Below are 19876 nucleotides of genomic sequence, written 5' to 3'. Positions count from 1 at the left end.
ATCGTCGTTGCGGTAGGTTACCACCAGTCTCAGAAACTTCCAGCAACACAAGAAAAGGGCAGGTCGATAAATCGTACCATTATCCACAATCTCCTTCTGACAGAGGTCAAGGCAATCGGTGGGCACACTGCTGCAGGGTCCACCTATTGAGCTTGGGAAGGGAGGAATCAGTCAGTACATGCCTGAATCAAATTCTCAATGTGACACACACAACAGACTCACACAACATATAAATAGGCACACACCCATACAGGGCAAGGCTCATCCACCCCCTCCCATTACACACTCCAAGAGTCAGACACAGAGTGAATCTCCCTCCACACTGTCCCATCACAGAGTCCCAGGGTCAGACACAGAGTGAATCTCCCTCCACACTGTCCCATCACACACTCCCGGGGTCAGAAACAGTGAATCTCCCTCCACACCATTTCATCACACACACCCAGGGTCAAACATAGAGTGAATCTCCCTCCACACCATCCCATCACACACTCCCGGGGTCAAACACAGAGTGAATCTCCCTCCACACTGTCCCATCACACACTCCCACGGTCAGACACAGAGTGAATCTCACTCCACACCGTCCCATCACACACTCCCGGGATCAGACACAGAGTGAATCTCCCTCCACACTGTCCCATCACACACTCCCAGGGTCAGACACAGAGTGAATCTCTCTCCACACCGTCCCATCACACACTCCCGGGGTCAAACACAGAGTGAATCTCCCTCCGCACCATCCCATCACACACTCCCAGGGTCAGACACAGAGTGAATCTCCCTCCACACTGTCCCATCACACACTCCCAGGGTCAGACACAGAGTGAATCTCCCTCCACACTGTCCCATCACACACTCCCAGGGTCAGACACAGAGTGAATCTCCCTCCACACTGTCCCATCACACACTCCCGGGGTCAAACACAGAGTGAATCTCCCTCCACACCATCCCATCATACACTCCCGGGGTCAGACACAGCGTGAATCTCCCTCCACACTGTCCCATCACACACTCCCAGGGTCAGGCACAGAGTGAATCTCCGTCCACACCATCCCATCACACACTCACAGGGTCAGACACAGAGTGAATCTCCCTCCACACCGTCCCATCACACACTCCCAGGGTCAGGCACAGAGTGAATCTCCCTCCACACTGTCCCATCACACACTCCCGGGGTCAAACACAGAGTGAATCTCCCTCCACACCATCCCATCATACACTCCCGGGGTCAGACACAGCGTGAATCTCCCTCCACACTGTCCCATCACACACTCCCAGGGTCAGGCACAGAGTGAAGCTCCATCCACACTTACTATTTGATCTTGGAGCTGTCAGCCAGGCAGAAAGGGTGGTACGTATGGAAGAGGGCATTGCTGAAGTTGCAGGAGTCAGGGTTACGAGTGACTTGCAGACCCAAAGGGGAGCAAGCTGGGTGGTGTCCTGGGCGAATTGGCTTCGCTGCAAGAGAAAGGCAGAGCCTCAGAATCACAGACTCTGAGACGATCGGTGAGGAGAGTGCCACATTATGGGAGGGGAGACGAGGAGGGAGCGTTGCGCTCTGGGATGGGTGGCAAGGAGGGAGGAGTATGGAAGGGGTAGTGACACTGAGGGAGGAGTGGTGAGGAGGGAGCATCATCATGAGGGAGTGGAGTTGAGGAGGGAGCGTCGCCTTGTAAGGTCGGTCAGGTTGCAGTAGGACATCCGCTCCCCTTTCTCACCAATCTGCGCTGTGTGTGTCCTCTTGGGTCCGTTCTTGGAGCGCACCACCTCTTTGATGCGCTCCACCTCCAGCTGGTAGCGCCGGCGGTCCTTCACCGCTCCTTCCTTCGCCTCCTTCAGTGCTGCCTCCAGGGCCCGCACTCTCTCAGCCGTAGCCCGCAGTCGTTTCTCCAGCTTCGGAAGCTCACAACGCAGGTCTGCATTGTCACGAACCAGCTGGGCGTAGTTGTCCCGTTCAGGGATCCCCCAACGACAAAGGGAAGAGATCGGCAGGAAGGAAAACATCTGTCAGTCAATTGGTGAAGTAAGAGGCTGGGATCAGCCCCAGAAACTCCCTCCCCGCCACCTTGACATTTTCTTTGGAGAGGGAGCAGAGGAGGTTCACCAGGACGCTGCCTGGATTAGAGGGTGTGAGCTATAAGGGGAGGTTGGACAAACTTGGGTTGTTTTCTCTGAAGCAGCAGAGACTGAGGGGCGACCTGATGGAGGTTTGTAAGACTATGAGAGGTGTAGATAGAGTTGACAGGCATTTAAGGTGAGAGGTGGAAAGTTTAAAATGTGGGGCAAGTTTTCTTTACCACACAGAGAGTTGGGTGCCTGGAATGTGCTGCCAGGAATGGTGTTGGAGGCAGATACAATAGAGGCATTCTAGAGGCTTTTGGATTGGTACATGGATGTAGTCAATGTGCAGTGAAGAGCGATTAGATTAGGTTCAATTCATTCGGCACAACATGGTGGGCTGGAGAGCCCGTTCCCGCACTGTACTGTTCTGCATTATGTTTGATTAATTCCCAGAATTTTGGGCTTGCTTGGAGTAACTTCCAGGCTTCAGAGCACCGGGAAATAGTCACAGGAATCACTTGTCGCACCTCTCTCTAAGTGTGATCATGGCTGTTCTACCCCAGGCCTCATCTCCTCTTCCATCCCAGTTTCCCACAGCTCTCAATTCCACCCTCACCCTATCTCCCAAACATTGCTTTACCCACCTCTTTAATCCCCACCTCCCAAAGACCCAGCCTCCACCTGCCCCCCAAGGTCAGGGGCAGACAATTCCAGACATTCCCTCCCCTCTCTCTGAGAGAAGTAATCTCTGCAGACCTCAGTATCACCAGCATACCCTACCCCTTTGTGTGATGAATGTTCACCACAAGGAGCAAACGCCCCCACCTTCCCGAGTATCAATATGTGTACACGCCCTGACAACAAGTTGAAGCACAGTCTAAAATGAAGGGGCAATCTATCAGCCAACAGATGATATCACTGTAGTGAGCTGAATCGCAAATGATGATGAGCCAACAAACAGATAGAGAGTTTGGAGATGTGTCACGACAATAACCTTTCCCTCAATGTCAGCAAACCAATGGTTATTGACTTCAGAAAGGTGGGGCGGGGGGTCGGCAGTGTGCAGGCTCCTGTAAATGTCATCCATGCTAATAACGGGAGGGTTGAGAGCTTCAAGTTGCTAGGAATGAACATCTCCAATCGCATGTTCTGGTCCAACCATGTTCGCATCACAGTCAAGAAAGCTCACCACCATCTCTATTTCCTCAGGAGGTTAAGGAAATTTGGCATGGCCCCATTGACCCTCACTAATCTTTATCGGTACAGCACAGAAAGCATCCTATCAAGAAGCATCACAGTTTGCTCTGCCAGTGACCACAAGGAACTTCAGACTTGTGACACAGCTCAGCACATCACGGAAACCAGCCTCCCCTCCATGGACTCTGTCTACACTTCTCACTGTCTCAGTGAAACAGCCAGAATAATCATATACTCCACCCACCCCAGACATCCTCTCTTCTCCCCCTCTCCCATCGGGCAGAAGATACAAAAGCCTGAAAGAACACACCACCAGGCTGAAGGATAGCTTCTACCCGACTGTTATCAGTCTATTGTTCAGTTCCCTAGTACAATAAGGTGGACTCTTGACCTCATGGCCTACCTCATTATGCCCTTGCACCTTACTGTCTCCCTGCACTGTACTTTCTTTGTAACTGACACTTTATTCTACATTCTGTTATTGCTTTCCTTGTTCTACCTTGATGCACTGTTGCAATGAAATGATCTAGATGGATGGCATGCAAAATAATACACGGGAGCTAGGAATAAAAAGCTGGCCGCACCAAGCCACAGAGAGCCCGAGGAGATGTGACCGACACCAGCAGCACCTCTGCTGGCGGGATGATGGTACTGTGCCATGACATTTACATAGCCAGATCACATAACAAAATAGGGGCAAAGAAAATAGAGGTGGAAAGACTAAAGAAACAAATGGAAGAGTTACCACACTGGATAGGGAACTAGAACAGGTAGGATGGCCCTACTATAGTTTGATGAGTTTACTTGGATTGAAGGCTGTTGATTAGTGGTGTGCTGCAGGGACCAGAATAGGGACCCTTGTAATTCGTTATTTATATAAATGATTTGTTTGTGAATGCACAATATGAATACATTTGTGAATATCGCAAAATGAGGAGGTGTTGTTGATAGCAAAGAAGGTTATCATAGATTACAAAGGGGCCTTGATCAATTAGGGAATTGGACCGAGGAGTGGCAAATGGATTTCAATACAGATATGTGTAAGATAATGCATTTTGGAAAGTCAAACCAGTCTGGGACTTGTACTACAAATGATAGGGCTCTAGGGAGTGTGGTGAAACAGAGGAAGCAGGGGTACATGTGCATAGTTTGTTGAAAGTGGCATCACGGGTAGACAGGGAGGTGAAGAAGGCACTTGGCATGCTGGCCTTCATCAGTCAGGGCATTGAGTTATAGCAATTGTACAAGATGTTGGTGAGGCAGCTCTTGGAGTATTGTGTACCCTGTTACAGGAAAGATGGGGTTAAACTGGAAAATGTGCAGAGATGTACAAGATTATTACCAGGGCTAGAGGGCTTGAGTTATAGGGAGAGATTGGCCAGGCTAGGTTTGCATTCCTTGGAATGTAGCAGAATGAGTAACATACAGATAAGTTACAGGAACATATACAGTAAGTCTTTTCCCCAGGGTAGGGGGCCATAGGTTTAGGGTGAGAGGTGAAAGATTTGAAAGGAACCTCAGGGGCACCTTTTTTATGCAGAGGGTGGCCAGTACACAAACTGCCAGAGGAAGTGGTTGAGGTAGACACAATAGTATTTAAGTGTTTAAGAAGCACTTGGATAGGGACATGGAGGGGAGGGGCTCAGAGGGATACAGGCTGAACAGATGAAATTGGAACACTGTGGTCGGCATGGACTAATTGGGCTGAAGGGTCCATATCCGTGCTGTATTGTTCTATGACTCTATGACACTGTCAAATACAGGCGTAGAACTCAAAGGTGAAGCAAAGATTGAAGTGTTTCACATTGGAATGGGGAGCAATATACTGGCTGCAGCGCCACCATTGCTGGGATGGTGGAACTGCGCTGTGACATTCACATAGGCAGGATTACATGTTAATGGTGACTGTGGGAGATTGGCAGATGGACAATACACACCACCTTGGAAAAAAGACAAGAAAAGAGCGAACTATTGAAGCGGATTCCTAGAGACAAGATTTACGAGCATTTGGAGAGGCATAGTCTCATTAAGGGATAGTCAGCATGGTTTTGTGAGAAGCAGGTCGTGCTTCATGAGCCTGATTGAATTCTTTGTGGAAGTGACAAAACAATTTGATGAAGGTGGAGAGTGGATGTGGTGAACATGGATTTTAGTAAGGCATTTGACACAGTTCCCCATGATAGGTGAGCCAGGGCTTTTCTCGTGGGAACAAAGAAGGATGAGAAGTGACTTGAAAGAGGTGTACAAGACGGTAAGAGGCATAGATCAAATGGACAGCCAGAGACTTTTTCCCAGGGCGGCAATGGCTGATACCGGGGGCATCATCTTACACTGATTGGAGGGAAGTATAAGGGGGATGTCAGACGTAGGTATTTTGCACACAGAGAATGGTGGGTGTGTGGACTGATCTGTCAGGGGTGGCAGTAGAGACAAATACATTAGGAACTAGGCACATGGATGAAAGAAAAATGGAGGGCTATGTAGGAGGGAAAGGTTAGATTGACGGAGTAGGTTAAATGGTGGGCTGTACTATGCTGTAACTTACTATGTAAGTTGATTATTCTATTAAAAACAAAAAGGAAACTGGAGGAGGAGCAAAGCATGACTGCACGTACAAGCAAATGCAGAATGAGCAAAGATAATATGCAAGAGAGGAAAGTTACTGCCTGGAGAGATTCCCGCGTAGAGCAATTTATAACCAAAGTAGTTGCAGCAGAGTTCGTGGGGAAGGCAGCAAGGGGTGTTGCCAAAGGTTGCCTGTTCAGTGCTGTTCACAGCCATCGTTCCCACCCATGGGCCAAACCCTGATGGTGATCTAATGCCCGTGAGGCGTGGAAACAGGCCACTTGTCACACCGGCTACTGTCAATCCCGTCTCCCAGCACTTGGCCCGTATACTTCTCTGTCTGGGCAGTTCACTGACTCTGTCTCCTCTGCTCTCAATGTCTGTGTGTTCATGGGACTTACCACTTTCTGGAAAGGAAGGTTCCACCCCGCCCCCCATATCCCATCTACTTCACTCCCCCCCCCAGAAGTTTAATTGGCCTTTGGTAGGGGGAGAAGGTTCCTGTAGTCTACCTTTTCCATATCCCTCAGAACCCCTCCAATCACTCTGAATCTGTGTCCCCTAGCTTTACCTACTTCTGTTATGGGGTAGGGATTCCTGAAGTCTACTCCATCTATATCCAACATAACATTATACACCTTGATCAATCCCCTTTTTTAACCTCCTTTGCTCCAGGGAGAACAGACCACATCCCCCCATTCCATAGCTCCATCCCGGCTGACACCTGGTGAATCTCTGGCTCTGTCACATCCTCCCTGGTGTGTGGTGACCCGAACTGCACGCACTGTTCCAGCTGTGCTCTGACCAACGTTATACGAAGATGGAGCATGATCTCCTTTCACCTGCCCTGAGTGATGAAGAACAGTGTCCCTCCTGTGTTCCTTCCTCAGGCTGCCACCCTTGACACCCTTTGGTCTTGGACAGTCATGGGAACACCAGTTGGCCAGACATGTTCTGTGGCATTGTCAGTGACAACCTCTCCACAATGTACCAGCCCCACACCAATGTCTCTTCACTAGAACATAAAACAGTACAGTGCAGGAACAGGCTCTTTGGCTTACCAGTTGTGCTGAACTAATTAAACTGGCAAATAAACAGCTAACTCAACAAATCCCTTCTGTCTATAGAATGTCCACATCCCTCAATTCTCTGCACTTTCAACAACCTCTCAAACACCTCTCTTATATCTGCCTCCTCCACCATCCCTGGAGCATATTTTGGGCACCCACCACTCTCTATGTAAAAACAAAATTTGTCCTTTGAACTTACCCCCTGTAACCTTGAATGCATGCCCACAGGTATGAGACATTTCAACCCTGGGGAAAAGGATACCAGCTATCTATCCAATCTTATAAACCTCGATCAGATCTGCTGTCAGCCTCCGCCGCTCCAGAGAAAACAACCCAAGATTGCCCAGCCTCTCCTTGTAGCTCACGCCCTCTAATCCAGGCAGCATCCTGGTGAATCTCTTCTGCACCCCCTCCAAAGCCCCCACACCCTTCCTATAATGAGGCAACCAGAACTGAATCTAATACTCCAGATGCAGCCTGAACAGTTTTATAAAGCCACAACATAACTTCCTGACTCTTGAATTCAATGCCTCGACTAATAAAGGCAAGCATATCATATGCGTTCTTTACCACCCTATCGACTTGTGTGGCCACTATCATTCAATGCTGATTCCCTGAGAGAATTCAGTGAGTCCTCACCCTGTAATGCAACGGTACCACCCAGGTACGTCCCTTTGGCTCACAATGTCTGCATCAAACATAATGCCCAACTAAGCAAATCCCTTCTGCCTACACAATGTCCATATCCCTCCAGCCCCTGCACATCCGTGTGTTTCACAGTCTCAAGCACTTCTTTTGTATCTGCTTCGCAGTGTATTCCAGGCACCCACCACACCGTGTAAACAAACTTACCCCCTCACACCTTAAGTGAATGACCTCTACTATTAGACATTACAACTTTGGGGAAAAAGATACCGGCTCTCTACTTCTTCTATGCCTCTCATAATCTTATAAATGTCTATTAGCTCTCCACTCAGCCTCCAGAGAAAACAACCAGAGTGTGTCCGACTTTCAAAGGATCCCAACATCCAATCAGGATTCAAATTGACTCCACTTGGGTAGGACCTGGAAGTTCTTTCTCAGCTGGGATTTGGAAGAACCCTCCAAGTGTAACTCGGGTAGGGCAGGGTGAAGCAGCATGCTTGAGTTCTCCCCATTCTGAGGCAGGGCATGCAAGTGGGCAGGCCTGAACAGATGAGAGATGTACCCAAAGCAGCAGATGAGGGGTAGTGAAGGTGACGGGGTGGGTGCTACATCAGGTCGGGAGCAGGGTGCCAATTTTGGGCATCAACTGGACTCTCCAACCCACCTGTTGGCATTATGAGATGGAGGAGCTTCCGGCAGGATGCTGAGATATTGGTGTGGTGGACAAGGACAGTGGAGTAGGTGGGGTGGGAGGGAGTGTGTACAAATTGGAAGTTATGACTGCATTGTCCTGAGGTCGGAGCTCCTCGACTGTAATGAGACCCACTCTGGAAGAGTCAGCACCTGCCCAGCGTTCAGCAAGCTTCCTCCATGGTGCCTCACAAAGGCAAATGAGCTGACTGTTATTGGGTTGATGTGGGAGGGGCGGTGAGGAGTGAACACTGTGGGAGGGTGGTGAGGAGGGAGTGCTGCGCTGAGGGAGGGGTTGGCGAAGCGGTAATGGCGCATCATGAGAGGGATGCCCTGGTTTCTCTGGAAGAGCTGGGTGCCTGGTCTGGGTTGTGCCAGGAACTCTTTGGGGAAGCTCAGTCATAGTGACTTGGGTGTAATGGGTGACTGATGACTGCTCCATGCCATTCTGACACAAGTGCCGTGCAGTCCCACAGCCGGAGGAGGGTGGCAAGGAATGTAGTGAAGAGGTGCAAGGTGGGGGTTAAATGGGTGGTGGGAAGAGAGAGGTACCTCATCGTGCCAGATCATCACCTGCAGCCATTGGGATAGGAGGGAGGCAGGCGGGAGCAATAAACAGAGAGAGAGAAGTTGGAAGAAGGGAGGGACCATTCAAAGACAGAGCAGAAGAAACAAAATGGCCACAACATTTCCAACCCCCAAGCAACACTCCTGACCACACTGCGGAGCTAGAGTGACTCAGGAATTCTGCCCATGAAAGCTTGTGGGTGTGGGAGAGGAAAGTCGGGGGTGCTTGGTGAGAGGCAGCAGGGAAGAGGTGGGTCAGGGACACAGGGGAGCCCCTTGACTGCTCCTTCATTCAGCACGGCTATGGTTGATCCTCTCCTCACCCCCCAATGCTTCTGTGCCTCGAGATCCACCTCCCTCCTCCTCAGGTGGCATCGGTGACTGGGCCTCCAGAGCCCTGTCTGGTGGTGAATGTCCCAGTTTCACCACATACCTCCCTTAGAATAGTTAAGGAAATATAGGGATTCCAGAGCCCGGGACACACTCAGTAGAAAGAGAGGAAGCAGAGAGCGGAAGACATGGCCAGCTTGGAAAAGGGAGTGTAGTTCCAGTTGCCCTGCTAGAGGAAGGATGTCATTAAGCTGTGAGGGTACAGAAAAGGTCTATGAGGATGTTACCAGGACTGGAGGGATTGGATTATAAGGAGTGGCTGGATAGGGTGGGAATATTTTCTCCACTGCATATACTATCTTGAGGTTTATTTTCTTGCAGGAAAAATAATGAAATACAGTGGAATTTGTGAAAGCTATACATAAACGAACACTGACAAACTACCAATGCTCAAAAGATCTTAGAGTAGGTTAAAAGGTCAGCACAACACCATGGGCCAAAGGGCCTGTACTCTGCTGTAGTGTTCTATGCTCTATAAGACAATTTGTGCAATAAAAAATGAAAACATGAATTACAAAGAGTCCGTGAGTCTGTATGTTGTGGAATCAGTTCAGAGTTGTGGTGAGTGAAGATGTTCACAATGGTTCAGGAGCCTGATGGTTGTAGGGTCAGAACTGTTCCTGAACCTGGTGGTGTGGGACCTAAGGCTCCTGTACCTCCTGCCCTGATGGCAGCAGTGAGAAGAGAGCATAGCCTGGACGGTGGGGGCCCTTGATGACTGATGCTGCTTTCTTGTGCCAGTGCTCCATGTAAATGTGCTCAGTGGTGGGGAGAGAATTGCCTACGATGGACTGGGCTGTATCCACTACTTTCTGTAGGGTCCCCCAGTCCTGAGTATTGGTGTTTCCATACAGGCCATGATGCAACCAATCAGGATACTCTCCACTGTGCACCTACAGAACTCTGTCAAAGTTTTAGATGACGTGCTGAACGTATGCACATTTCTAAGGAAGTTGAGGGACTGTTGTGCCTTTTTTGTGAAGTCACTGATGTACTGTCCCAGGACAGATCCTCTGGTTTAATAACGCCAAGGAATTTAAAGTTACTGATTTTCTGCAAATCTGATCTGATCTCCTGATGAGGACTGGCTCATGGACTCTGACTTACTCTTCCTGTAGTTGATCATTAGCTCTTTGGTTTCGCTGACGTTGAGTGAGAGGTCGTTGTTATGGCACCACACAGCTAGACTTTTAATATTCCACCTAGGTATGTATGCCCATGACCATAAACTTGGAATCTCAGGAATTCTCTACCCCTGGGGATGATGGAAGCTATTAAATAGGAGAGGGATAAATGTTTGGTGGTTAGAGGGAGGACTGAAGGCTGTGGGGAAGAAGGGATGAGGCGATCAGCCACCATCATGTTGCTCAACGTGGAGTCTTGAGGAGCCGAGTGGCTCCTGCTCCTGTTTTTGTGTCTGTAGGCCGTCCGAGGCCTGTATTGCCCTCTGGTTGGAGCATACTCAGAGCAACGTGTCCACTTCTAGTCCCTGCGTTACAGATAGGATCGAGAAGCAGGGGGCATTTGCGAGGCTGTCCACATCGGGAGAGGGGGAACAGAACAGGGGTTGGGAAGAGGACACCCAAACCCATTGGTCATGAGTTGATCAACCTTCAACAACTTAACTGCACGATCTCTTATCTCTACTCATGACCCCACCTCCTCCTCCTCCTCCCATTGTACCTCCCAACCAGACCCTCTCCCCCCCCCACCCACCAGTCCTCTGACCGACCCTCCCCACCCAACCCCTGAGCTCTACCTGTTTGTGAACCTTTGTAAGCTGATCCAGGTTGTTCTCAAGAAAGGATATCTTCTGTTTCTGTGAGACGCACCCACCGCTGTCGTCTGCTTCCAGCTCAGTGTTCTGGGGGGATGGGGGAATGGAGATGTCTGCTGCTCAAGCAGTGGTGACAGGAATCGGGAGGGTGGGGTAGGCAGAGAGAAGGATCTCTGCTGCATCCCTCCCTCCCACAGCGCTCCCTCCTCGCTAGCCCACCCTTCTTGCTCTCCCTGCTGGAAAGCTCCCTCCTCACCGCCCCTCCTGCAGTGCAGTGCTCCTTCCACACCACCCCTCCTGAGGGGCTTCCTCCTCGCTGCCCCTCCCACAGCGTGGCACTCCCTCCTCACCACCCACCTGACAGTGCAGCCCTCCTCACCATCCCTCCTACAGTGCCCTGCTCCCTTCTCACCACCCCCTCCCACAGTTATTTTGCCATTTGCCCTTCCAGCATTCCCTCCAGAATCCCCCCTCCTGTCAGATTTGACTCCACTGTACTCTTAGGTAGCAAATCCCAGATGCCAGACATTTCTCACCCTCACCAATTCCCTCTCCCCCTTTCCATGTTCATACCGTCTTGTCACCTGGGATTGGGAGCAATTCACCCCATTCTTAGACAGTAAGAAAGTAGCAAAGACCAGAGGGGAGGGTGGTGAGAGCTAAAAACAAGGATGTTTACACACACACACACTTCCCCTCAAACCTGCCTGCCCCTCTACTGGATAAGCTCCCAGCTGGTCTGTCTGTAACCCCGAGCACTGTGGCCCGCCATCACTTACTTTCCTGACACGTGTGGTGAGGTCTTGAACAAAAAGTTTTCGTAGGTTATGCAGAGTTTGAAGTTCTCGTGCCTGAGGAGAGAGGAACAGAGTGTATCATCAGAAAGGTAGGGTGGTTGTAGGCAGTGGACCTTATGAGGACTTCATGGTTTCTGAGGGGGTTGTGTACCCAGGAGCAAATTACAGATTGTTTCAACAGCCAAAGTGATTACAGCTTTTGATTTATGACACTTTTCACTGTTTTCTCTCACCCCTCCCACATGACACTCCCTCCTCACCACCCCTCCCACAGCTCGGCTTTCCCTCCTCACCACCCACAGCGCGGTGCACCCTCCTCACCATCCCTCCCACAGCATGCAACTCGCTCCCTCCCTCAGCGCAACTCTTCCTCCACCGTCCCTCCCACATCACAGTGCTCCCTCCTCACCACCCCTCCCACAGCGCAACACTCCCTCCTCACTGCTCCCTCCACAGCGTGGTGCCACCCCTCCCACAGCACAATGCACCCTCCTCATCACCCCTCCCACAGCACGGTGCTCCCTCCTCACCGCCCCTCCCACAGCGTGACGCTCCCTCCTCACTGCCCCTCCCACAGCGTGACGCTCACTCCTCACTGCCCCTCCCACAGCACGGCGCTCCCCTCCTCACCGCCCGTCCCACAGCGCAGTGTTCTCTCCTCACTGCCCCTCCTTTGCCCCTGAACTGCATACCGCCCGGCTGTGACTACTCACCACAGTCTCTTCAAGTCCCTTAAGATCCTGCCTGGACTGCTCGTGTTTCTCGTGGAGAAATCTGCAGGGGTGGGGGTGGTGGAAATAATGGGAGATGTTGAGAGACACCCGCTCTCGCTGCCACCCGCCCTCCCAAACAAACCTCTAAATCATTCCCCCCTCGACCTGTGGCACAATGTGACTGACCGACTGCAATAATATTCACTTGGCCGTTGCTTGTGATGGAGTCATCGAGCACTGCCACACAGATAATGGCTTTTTGGCCCATCTAGTCTGTGCCAGCCTGGTTTTCTGCCTAGTCCTATCTATCTGAAGCCAGACCATAGCTCTCCACACCATCACTCTCCCATACTCCAGAGAATAAAGTCCTAACCCATTCAACCTTTTCCTAAAACTCAAGTATACGAGTTTTGGAAACATCCTTGTAAATTTTTCTCCGTACACTTTCAATATTATTGACATTTTTCCTGTAGGTAGGTGACCAGAACTTCACACAGCACTCCAAATTAGGCCTCACCATCGTCTTATACAATTTCAACATAACGTCCCATCTTCTGTATTCAATATTTTGATTTATGAAGATCAAAGTGCCAGATGTTCTTGTGTGATGCCACTTTCAAGAGTGTGTCAGTCATTGGGACAGACTGGATAGGGTGGATTTGCTATCCTTAGAGCTAAGGAGATGGAGGGGCTACATGACAGGAGTACGGAAAATTACCCTATAGATAGTGTACCTATCCAAACTTCTTTTAAACATGGAAAACAAAATTACATCCACCTCTTGTGCTGGCAGCTCATTCCACGCTCTCAATACTCTCTGACTGAAGAGGTTTGGATGGGTACATGGATGGGAGGTCTATGATCTGGGTGCAGGTCAATGGAACTAGGCAGATTAAATGGTTTGGCACAGACTAGATGAGCCAAAAGGGCTGTTTCTGTGCTGACGTTTTCAATGAATTCCATCCCAGGCAACTCCTGGTGAATCTCCTCTGCACCCTCTGCACTGCAGTCATGTCCTCCCTGTAGTGACTTACATTGTACAAAATAATCCCCCTCAAATCCCCTTGAAAATTCCTACCTCTTATCTTAAATCTATGTCCTCTTGTTCTTCTGCTCATGTTCCCCTTAAACATTTCACCTTTCACCCTTATCCTCTAGTGGAAAAAGCCTGTGTGCATTTATCTGTCTACCGATCTATATCCCTAACAATTTTGTCTATCAAATCTCCCCTCAATCTTCTACTTCGAGGTAATAAAATTCTAACCTATTCCACCTTTCCCTGTAACTCAGGTCCTGAAGTCCCAGCAACATCCTTGTAAATTTTCTGTGCACTCTTTCAACCTTGTTTACATCTTTCCTGTAGGTAGGTGACCAAAACCGCACACAATACTCCAAATTAGGCCTCACCAACATCTTATACAACTTCAACATAACATCCCATCTTCTGTACACAATACATTGATTTATGAAGGCCAATGTGCCAAAAGCTTTCTTTACGACCCAGTCTACCTGCAACACAATTTTCAAGGAATTATGTATCTGTATTCCCAGATCCCTTTGTTCTACCACATTCCTCAGTGCCCTGCTGTTCACTGTATAAGACCACCCTGGTTGATCCTACCAAAGTGCAAAACCTTGCACTTCTCTACATTAAATTCCACCTGCCATTTTTCAGTCTGTTTTTCCAGCTGGTCTAGATCTTGCTGTAAGCGATGATAATCTTCCTCGTTATAAGCTACGCCCTCAATCTTGGTGTCATCTGCAAATTTGCTGATCCAGTTTACCACATTATCATCCAGTTCATTGATATAGATGACAAACAACAATGGACCCAGCACCGGTCCCTGAGGTGCTCCACTAGTCACAGGACTCCAGTCAGAGAGGCAACCATCTACTACCACCCTCTGGCTTTTCCCACAAAGCCAATGTATAATCCAATTTGCTACCTCATCTTGAATGCTGAACGACTGATCCTTCTTGATCAGCCTCCTATGTAGGACCTTGTCAAATGTTGACATGGCCTACCATGTATGAAGACATGTTGACCATCCTTAATCAGTCCATGTCTATCCAAATACTTATATATCCTCCAATCCTCTGGCATCTCACCCATGGCAAAAGACATTTTAAATATTTCTGCTAGCACCCCTGCAATTTCTACACTAGCCCCCCGCAGGATCCAAGGGAACACCTTGTCAGGCCCTGGGGATTTATCCACACTAATTTGCCTCAAGACAGCAAACTCCTCCTCCTCTGTGATCTGTATAGGGTCCATGACCTCACTGCTGCTTCGCCTCACAGCTACAGACTTTGTGTCCATCTCCCGAGTAAATACAGATGCAAACAATTCATTTAAGATCTCCCCCGTCTCTTTTGGCTCCACACATGGATTACCTTCCCATGTAAGTCATTGGGAGAGACTGGATAGGCTGGGTTTGCTTTCCTTAAAGTTGAGGAGGCTGAAGGGGTACAAGGGGTACAAAATTATGAGCGGTATAGATAGGGTAGATAGAAGGAACCTCCTTTCACCAGCAGGGGTGTCCAGAACAAGAGGCATAGATTTAAGGTGGGGAAATTGAGGGGATCTGAGGGGTAATTTCTCGACACAATGTAATTGCTCTAGGAAGGATGTGACAGTACTGGGAAAGGGTGCAGAGGACATTCACCAGGATGTTCCTTGGGGGCGGAGCATTTCAGCTATGAGGCTGGGTCAGTTCACTCTGGAGCGGAGGGGGTTGAGGGGGGACCTGATAGTTGTGTACACAATTATGAAGGGCATAGAGAAACACCACTTATGAACAAAAAAGGAGCATCTTACTGAAACCAGCTACTCACCGACCAGCACACCTTTAGGAAACACAAAAGTAGGCCCAACACACTGATGCAACTAGTGGTTCTACTTCGTTAGGAGTTTGAAGAGATTTGGTGGATCACCAAAGACTCAAACAAATTTCTACAGATGTGCGGTGGAGACCATTCTGACTGGGTGCATCACCGCCTGGTGTGGAGGCTCCAATGCCAAGGATCACAAGAGACTGCAGATGGTTGTAAACTCAGCCAGATCCATCACAGGGACAAACCTCCCCAACACCAAGGACATTAGCAAGAGGCAGTGCCTCAAAGAGGCCCCATCCATCATGAAGGACCTCCACCTCATTATTCCTGTATTTTTTGCACTAGTGGAAGTTTTAGAGGAGAACTGCAGAGGAGATTTGCCAGGATGCTGTCTGGTTTAGACAGCATGTCTTATGAGGATAGGTTGAGTGAGCTGGGGCTTTTCTCTCTGGAGCACAGGGGGATGAGAGGTGATTTGATAGAGGTGTACAAGATAACGGGACAGCCAAAGACTCTTTCACGGGGCAGAAGTGGCTAATACAAGGAGGCGTAATTTTAAGGTGATTGGAGGAAAGTTTGAGGGGGGTGATATCAGGGAAGAGTTTTTTTACACAGAGAATGGTGTGTCTATGGAGTGCCCTGCAAAGGGAGGTAGGGGAGGCAGATGCTACAGGGACCTCTAAGAAACTCTTAGATAGGCACGTGGATGATTGAAAAATGGAGGGCTCTGTAGGTGGGAAGGGTTAGATTGATCTTAAGGTAGGTTAAAAGGAAGGTGGAGGAAGGAGGGAAGGTGGAGGAAGGAGGGAAGGTGGAGGAAGGAGGGAAGGTGGAGGAAGGAGGGGAGGTGGAGGAAGGAGGGGAGGTGGAGGAAGGAGGGGAGGTGAGGTGTGAGTGGGGAAGGGGAGGGGTAAGAGCTGAGGGAACAGGGGAGGAAACAAGGAAGGTGGAAGGAAGAAGATGGGGGAAGCAGAGGGGGGTGAGGGGAGAAGGGTGGAGATGGGGGGAGGGAGGAGTGGGGAGGGGGAAGGGAAGGAGTTTGGAGTTCCAGCTGAAAGAGGAGAAAGATAAACAGAGTTCATATGTTCGGCCTTGACCTGAAACATGAAGTGATTCTGCATGGATGCTGCCAAACCGGCTGAGAGATTTGAGTGTTTTCAGGTTTGAAGGTATGGTGCGGCTGGGAAGTGTTGACCTGCACTTACGTAAGCTCCTGAATTGTTTCGCTTTTTTCCTGCTGCTCACTTTTCAACTTCTTGAAATCGTCACGCAGTTTCTCAAGCTCCAAGTTCAGCTGCTGGTTCAGGCTGGACAGGAATCTTAGGGTCAGTCATAGCGTCCAAGATCATCTGAGGACTCCCTCCTCAACACCCCCTCTCGCAGCATGGTACCCCTCCTCACCGCCCCTCGCACAGCGTGACACTCCCTCCTCACCGCCCCTCCCACAGTGTGACACTCCCTCCTCACCGCCCCTCCCAGTGTGACACTCCCTCCTCACTGCCCCTCCCAGTGTGACACTCTCTCCTCACCGCCCCTCCCACAGCGTGACACTCACTCCTCACCGCCCCTCACACAGCGTGACACTCCCTCCTCACCGCCCCTCCCTCAGCGTGACACTCCCTCCTCACCGCCCCTCGCACAGCGTGACACTCCCTCCTCACCGCCCATCCCACAGTGTGACACTCCCTCCTCACCGCCCCTCCCTCAGCGTAAAGCTACCTCCAGAACCACCCCTCCCTCAGCGTGACGCTCCCTCACCTCCCCTCCCACAGTGTGACGCTCCCTCCTCACCACCCCTCCCACAGCGTGACACTCCCTCCTCACCGCCCCTCCCACAGTGTGACACTCCCTCTTCACCACCCCTCACACAGCGTGACACTCACTCCTCACCGCCCCTCCCTCAGCGTGAAGCTACCTCCTCACCGCCCCTCGCACAGCGTGGAGCTTCCTCCTGATCACCCCTCCCTCAGCGTGACGCTCCCTCATCACCACCTCTCCCACAGTGTGACGCTCCCTCCTCACCGCCCCTCGCACAGCGTGACACTCCCTCCTCACCGCCCCTCCCTCAGCGTGAAGCTACCTCCTGACCACCCCTCCCTCAGCGTGACGCTCCCTCACCTCCCCTCCCACAGCGTGACGCTCCCTCCTCACCGCCCCTCCCACAGCGTGACACTCCCTCCTCACCGCCCCTCCCACAGTGTGACACTCCCTCCTCACCGCCCCTCCCTCAGCGTGAAGCTACCTCCTGACCACCCCTCCCACAGTGTGACGCTCCCTCCTCACCGCCCCTCGCAGTGTGACACTCCCTCCTCACCGCCCCTCCCTCAGTGCGACACTCCCTCCTCACCGCCCCTCCCTCAGCGTGAAGCTACCTCCTGACCACCCCTCCCTCAGCGTGACGCTCCCTCCTCACCTCCCCTCCCACAGTGTGATGCTCCCTCCTCACCGCACCTCCCTCAGCAGAGCACTCCCTCCTCACTGCCCCTCCCACAGCGTGACACTCCCTCACTGCCCCTCGCTCAGCGTGACACTCCCTCACCTCCCCTCCCACAGCGTGACGCTCCCTCCCCACCGCCCCTCCCTCAGCGTGACACTCCCTCCCCACCGCCCCTCCCTCAGCGGAGCACTCCCTCCTCACCGCCCGTCCCATAGTGAGACACTCCCTCCTCACCGCCCCTCCCTCAGCGTGACACTCCCTCCTCACCGCCCCTCACACAGTGTGACACTCCCTCCTCACCGCCCCTCGCACAGCGTGACACTCCCTCCTCACCGCCCCTCCCACAGCGTGGAGCTTCCTCCTGACCACCCCTCCCTCAGCGTGACACTCCCTCCTCACCGCCCCTCCCACAGTGTGACGCTCCCTCCTCACCGCCCCTCCCACAGCGTGACGCTCCCTCCTCACCGCCCCTCCCACAGTGTGACACTCCCTCCTCACCACCCCTCCCACAGCATGACACTCCCTCCTCACCGCCCCTCGCACAGCGTGACACTCCGTCCTCACCGCCCCTCCCACAGCGTGGAGCTTCCTCCTGACCACCCCTCCCTCAGCGTGACACTCCCTCCTCACCGCCTCTCCCACAGTGTGACGCTCCCTCCTCACCGCCCCTCGCACAGCGTGACACTCCCTCCTCACCGCCCCTCCCACAGCGTGACACTCCCTCCTCACCGCCCCTCCCACAGCATGACACTCCCTCCTCACCGCCCCTCCCTCAGCGTGAAGCTACATCCTCACTGCCCCTCCCTCAGCGTGACACTCCCTCCTCACTGCCCCTCCCACAGTGTGTCACTCCCTCCTCACCGCCCCTCGCACAGCGTGACACTCCCTCCTCACCGCCCCTCCCACAGCGTGGAGCTTCCTCCTGACCACCCCTCCCTCAGCGTGACACTCCCTCCTCACCGCCTCTCCCACAGTGTGACGCTCCCTCCTCACCGCCCCTCGCACAGCGTGACACTCCCTCCTCACCGCCCCTCCCACAGTGTGACTCTCCCTCCTCACCGCCCCTCCCTCAGCATGAAGCTACCTCCTGACCACCCCCCCCTTAGCGTGACACTCCCTCCTCGCTGCCCCTCATACAGTGCAACACTCCCTCCTCGCTGCCCCTCATACAGTGCAACACTCCCTCCTCGCTGCCCCTCATACAGTGCAACACTCCCTCCTCACCGCCCCTCATACAGTGCAACACTCCCTCCTCACTGCCCCTCACACAGTGCAACACTCCCTCCTCGCTGCCCCTCACACAGTGCAACACTCCCTCCTCGCTGCCCCTCACACAGTGCAACACTCCCTCCTCGCTGCCCCTCATACAGTGCAACACTCCCTCCTCACCGCCCCTCACACAGTGCAACACTCCCTCCTCACCGCCCCTCACACAGTGCAACACTCCCTCCTCACTGCCCCTCCCTCAGCGTGACGCTCCCTCACCTCCCCTCCCACAGCGTGACACTCCCTCCTCACCGCCCCTCCCACAGCGTGACGCTCCCTCCTCACCGCCCCTCCCACAGCGTGACACTCCCTCCTCACTGCCCCTCCCACAGTGTGACACTCCCTCCTCACCACCCCTCCCTCAGCATGACGCTCCCTCCTCACCGCCCCTCCCACAGCGTGGAGCTTCCTCCTGACCACCCCTCCCTCAGCGTGACACTCCCTCCTCACCGCCTCTCCCACAGTGTGACGCTCCCTCCTCACCGCCCCTCGCACAGCGTGACACTCCCTCCTCACCGCCCCTCCCACAGCGTGACACTCCCTCCTCACCGCCCCTCCCACAGCGTGACACTCCCTCCTCACCGCCCCTCCCTCAGCGTGAAGCTACATCCTCACTGCCCCTCCCTCAGCGTGACACTCCCTCCTCACCGCCCCTCCCACAGCGTGACACTCCCTCCTCACCGCCCCTCCCACAGCGTGGAGCTTCCTCCTGACCGCCCCTCCCTCAGCGTGACACTCCCTCCTCACCGCCTCTCCCACAGTGTGTCACTCCCTCCTCACCGCCCCTCGCACAGCGTGACACTCCGTCCTCACCGCCCCTCCCACAGCGTGGAGCTTCCTCCTGACCGCCCCTCCCGCAGCGTGGA

At 52.4% G+C, this 19876-nt stretch overlaps 1 protein-coding gene across 3 annotated transcripts in view; it reads right to left on the bottom strand.

Annotated features, from left to right (window-relative positions):
* kif5ab (kinesin family member 5A, b) overlaps positions 1–19876 on the bottom strand; it is a 106282-nt gene that overhangs the window by 8318 nt on the left and 78088 nt on the right. The window contains exons 20-27 of one of the 3 annotated variants that reach the window (XM_063039273.1): positions 16513–16614; positions 12473–12533; positions 11742–11813; positions 10945–11049; positions 8781–8801; positions 1719–1935; positions 1314–1458; positions 78–151 (exon numbers count right to left, since the gene is read on the bottom strand). In XM_063039273.1, the coding sequence (XP_062895343.1) occupies positions 78–151; positions 1314–1458; positions 1719–1935; positions 8781–8801; positions 10945–11049; positions 11742–11813; positions 12473–12533; positions 16513–16614 (797 nt within the window). Of the gene's footprint in view, positions 1–77; positions 152–1313; positions 1459–1718; positions 1988–8780; positions 8802–10944; positions 11050–11741; positions 11814–12472; positions 12534–16512; positions 16615–19876 lie in introns of all 3 variants that reach the window. The other 2 variants (XM_063039274.1, XM_063039272.1) reach the window with 2 other exon arrangements.

This window comes from Mobula hypostoma (assembly GCF_963921235.1).
Source record: "Mobula hypostoma chromosome X1 unlocalized genomic scaffold, sMobHyp1.1 SUPER_X1_unloc_4, whole genome shotgun sequence".
Taxonomy (NCBI): Eukaryota; Metazoa; Chordata; class Chondrichthyes; order Myliobatiformes; family Myliobatidae; genus Mobula; species Mobula hypostoma.
The sequence above is the reverse complement of the archived record's forward strand: the minus strand, read 5'-3'. Positions and strand labels throughout refer to the sequence as shown.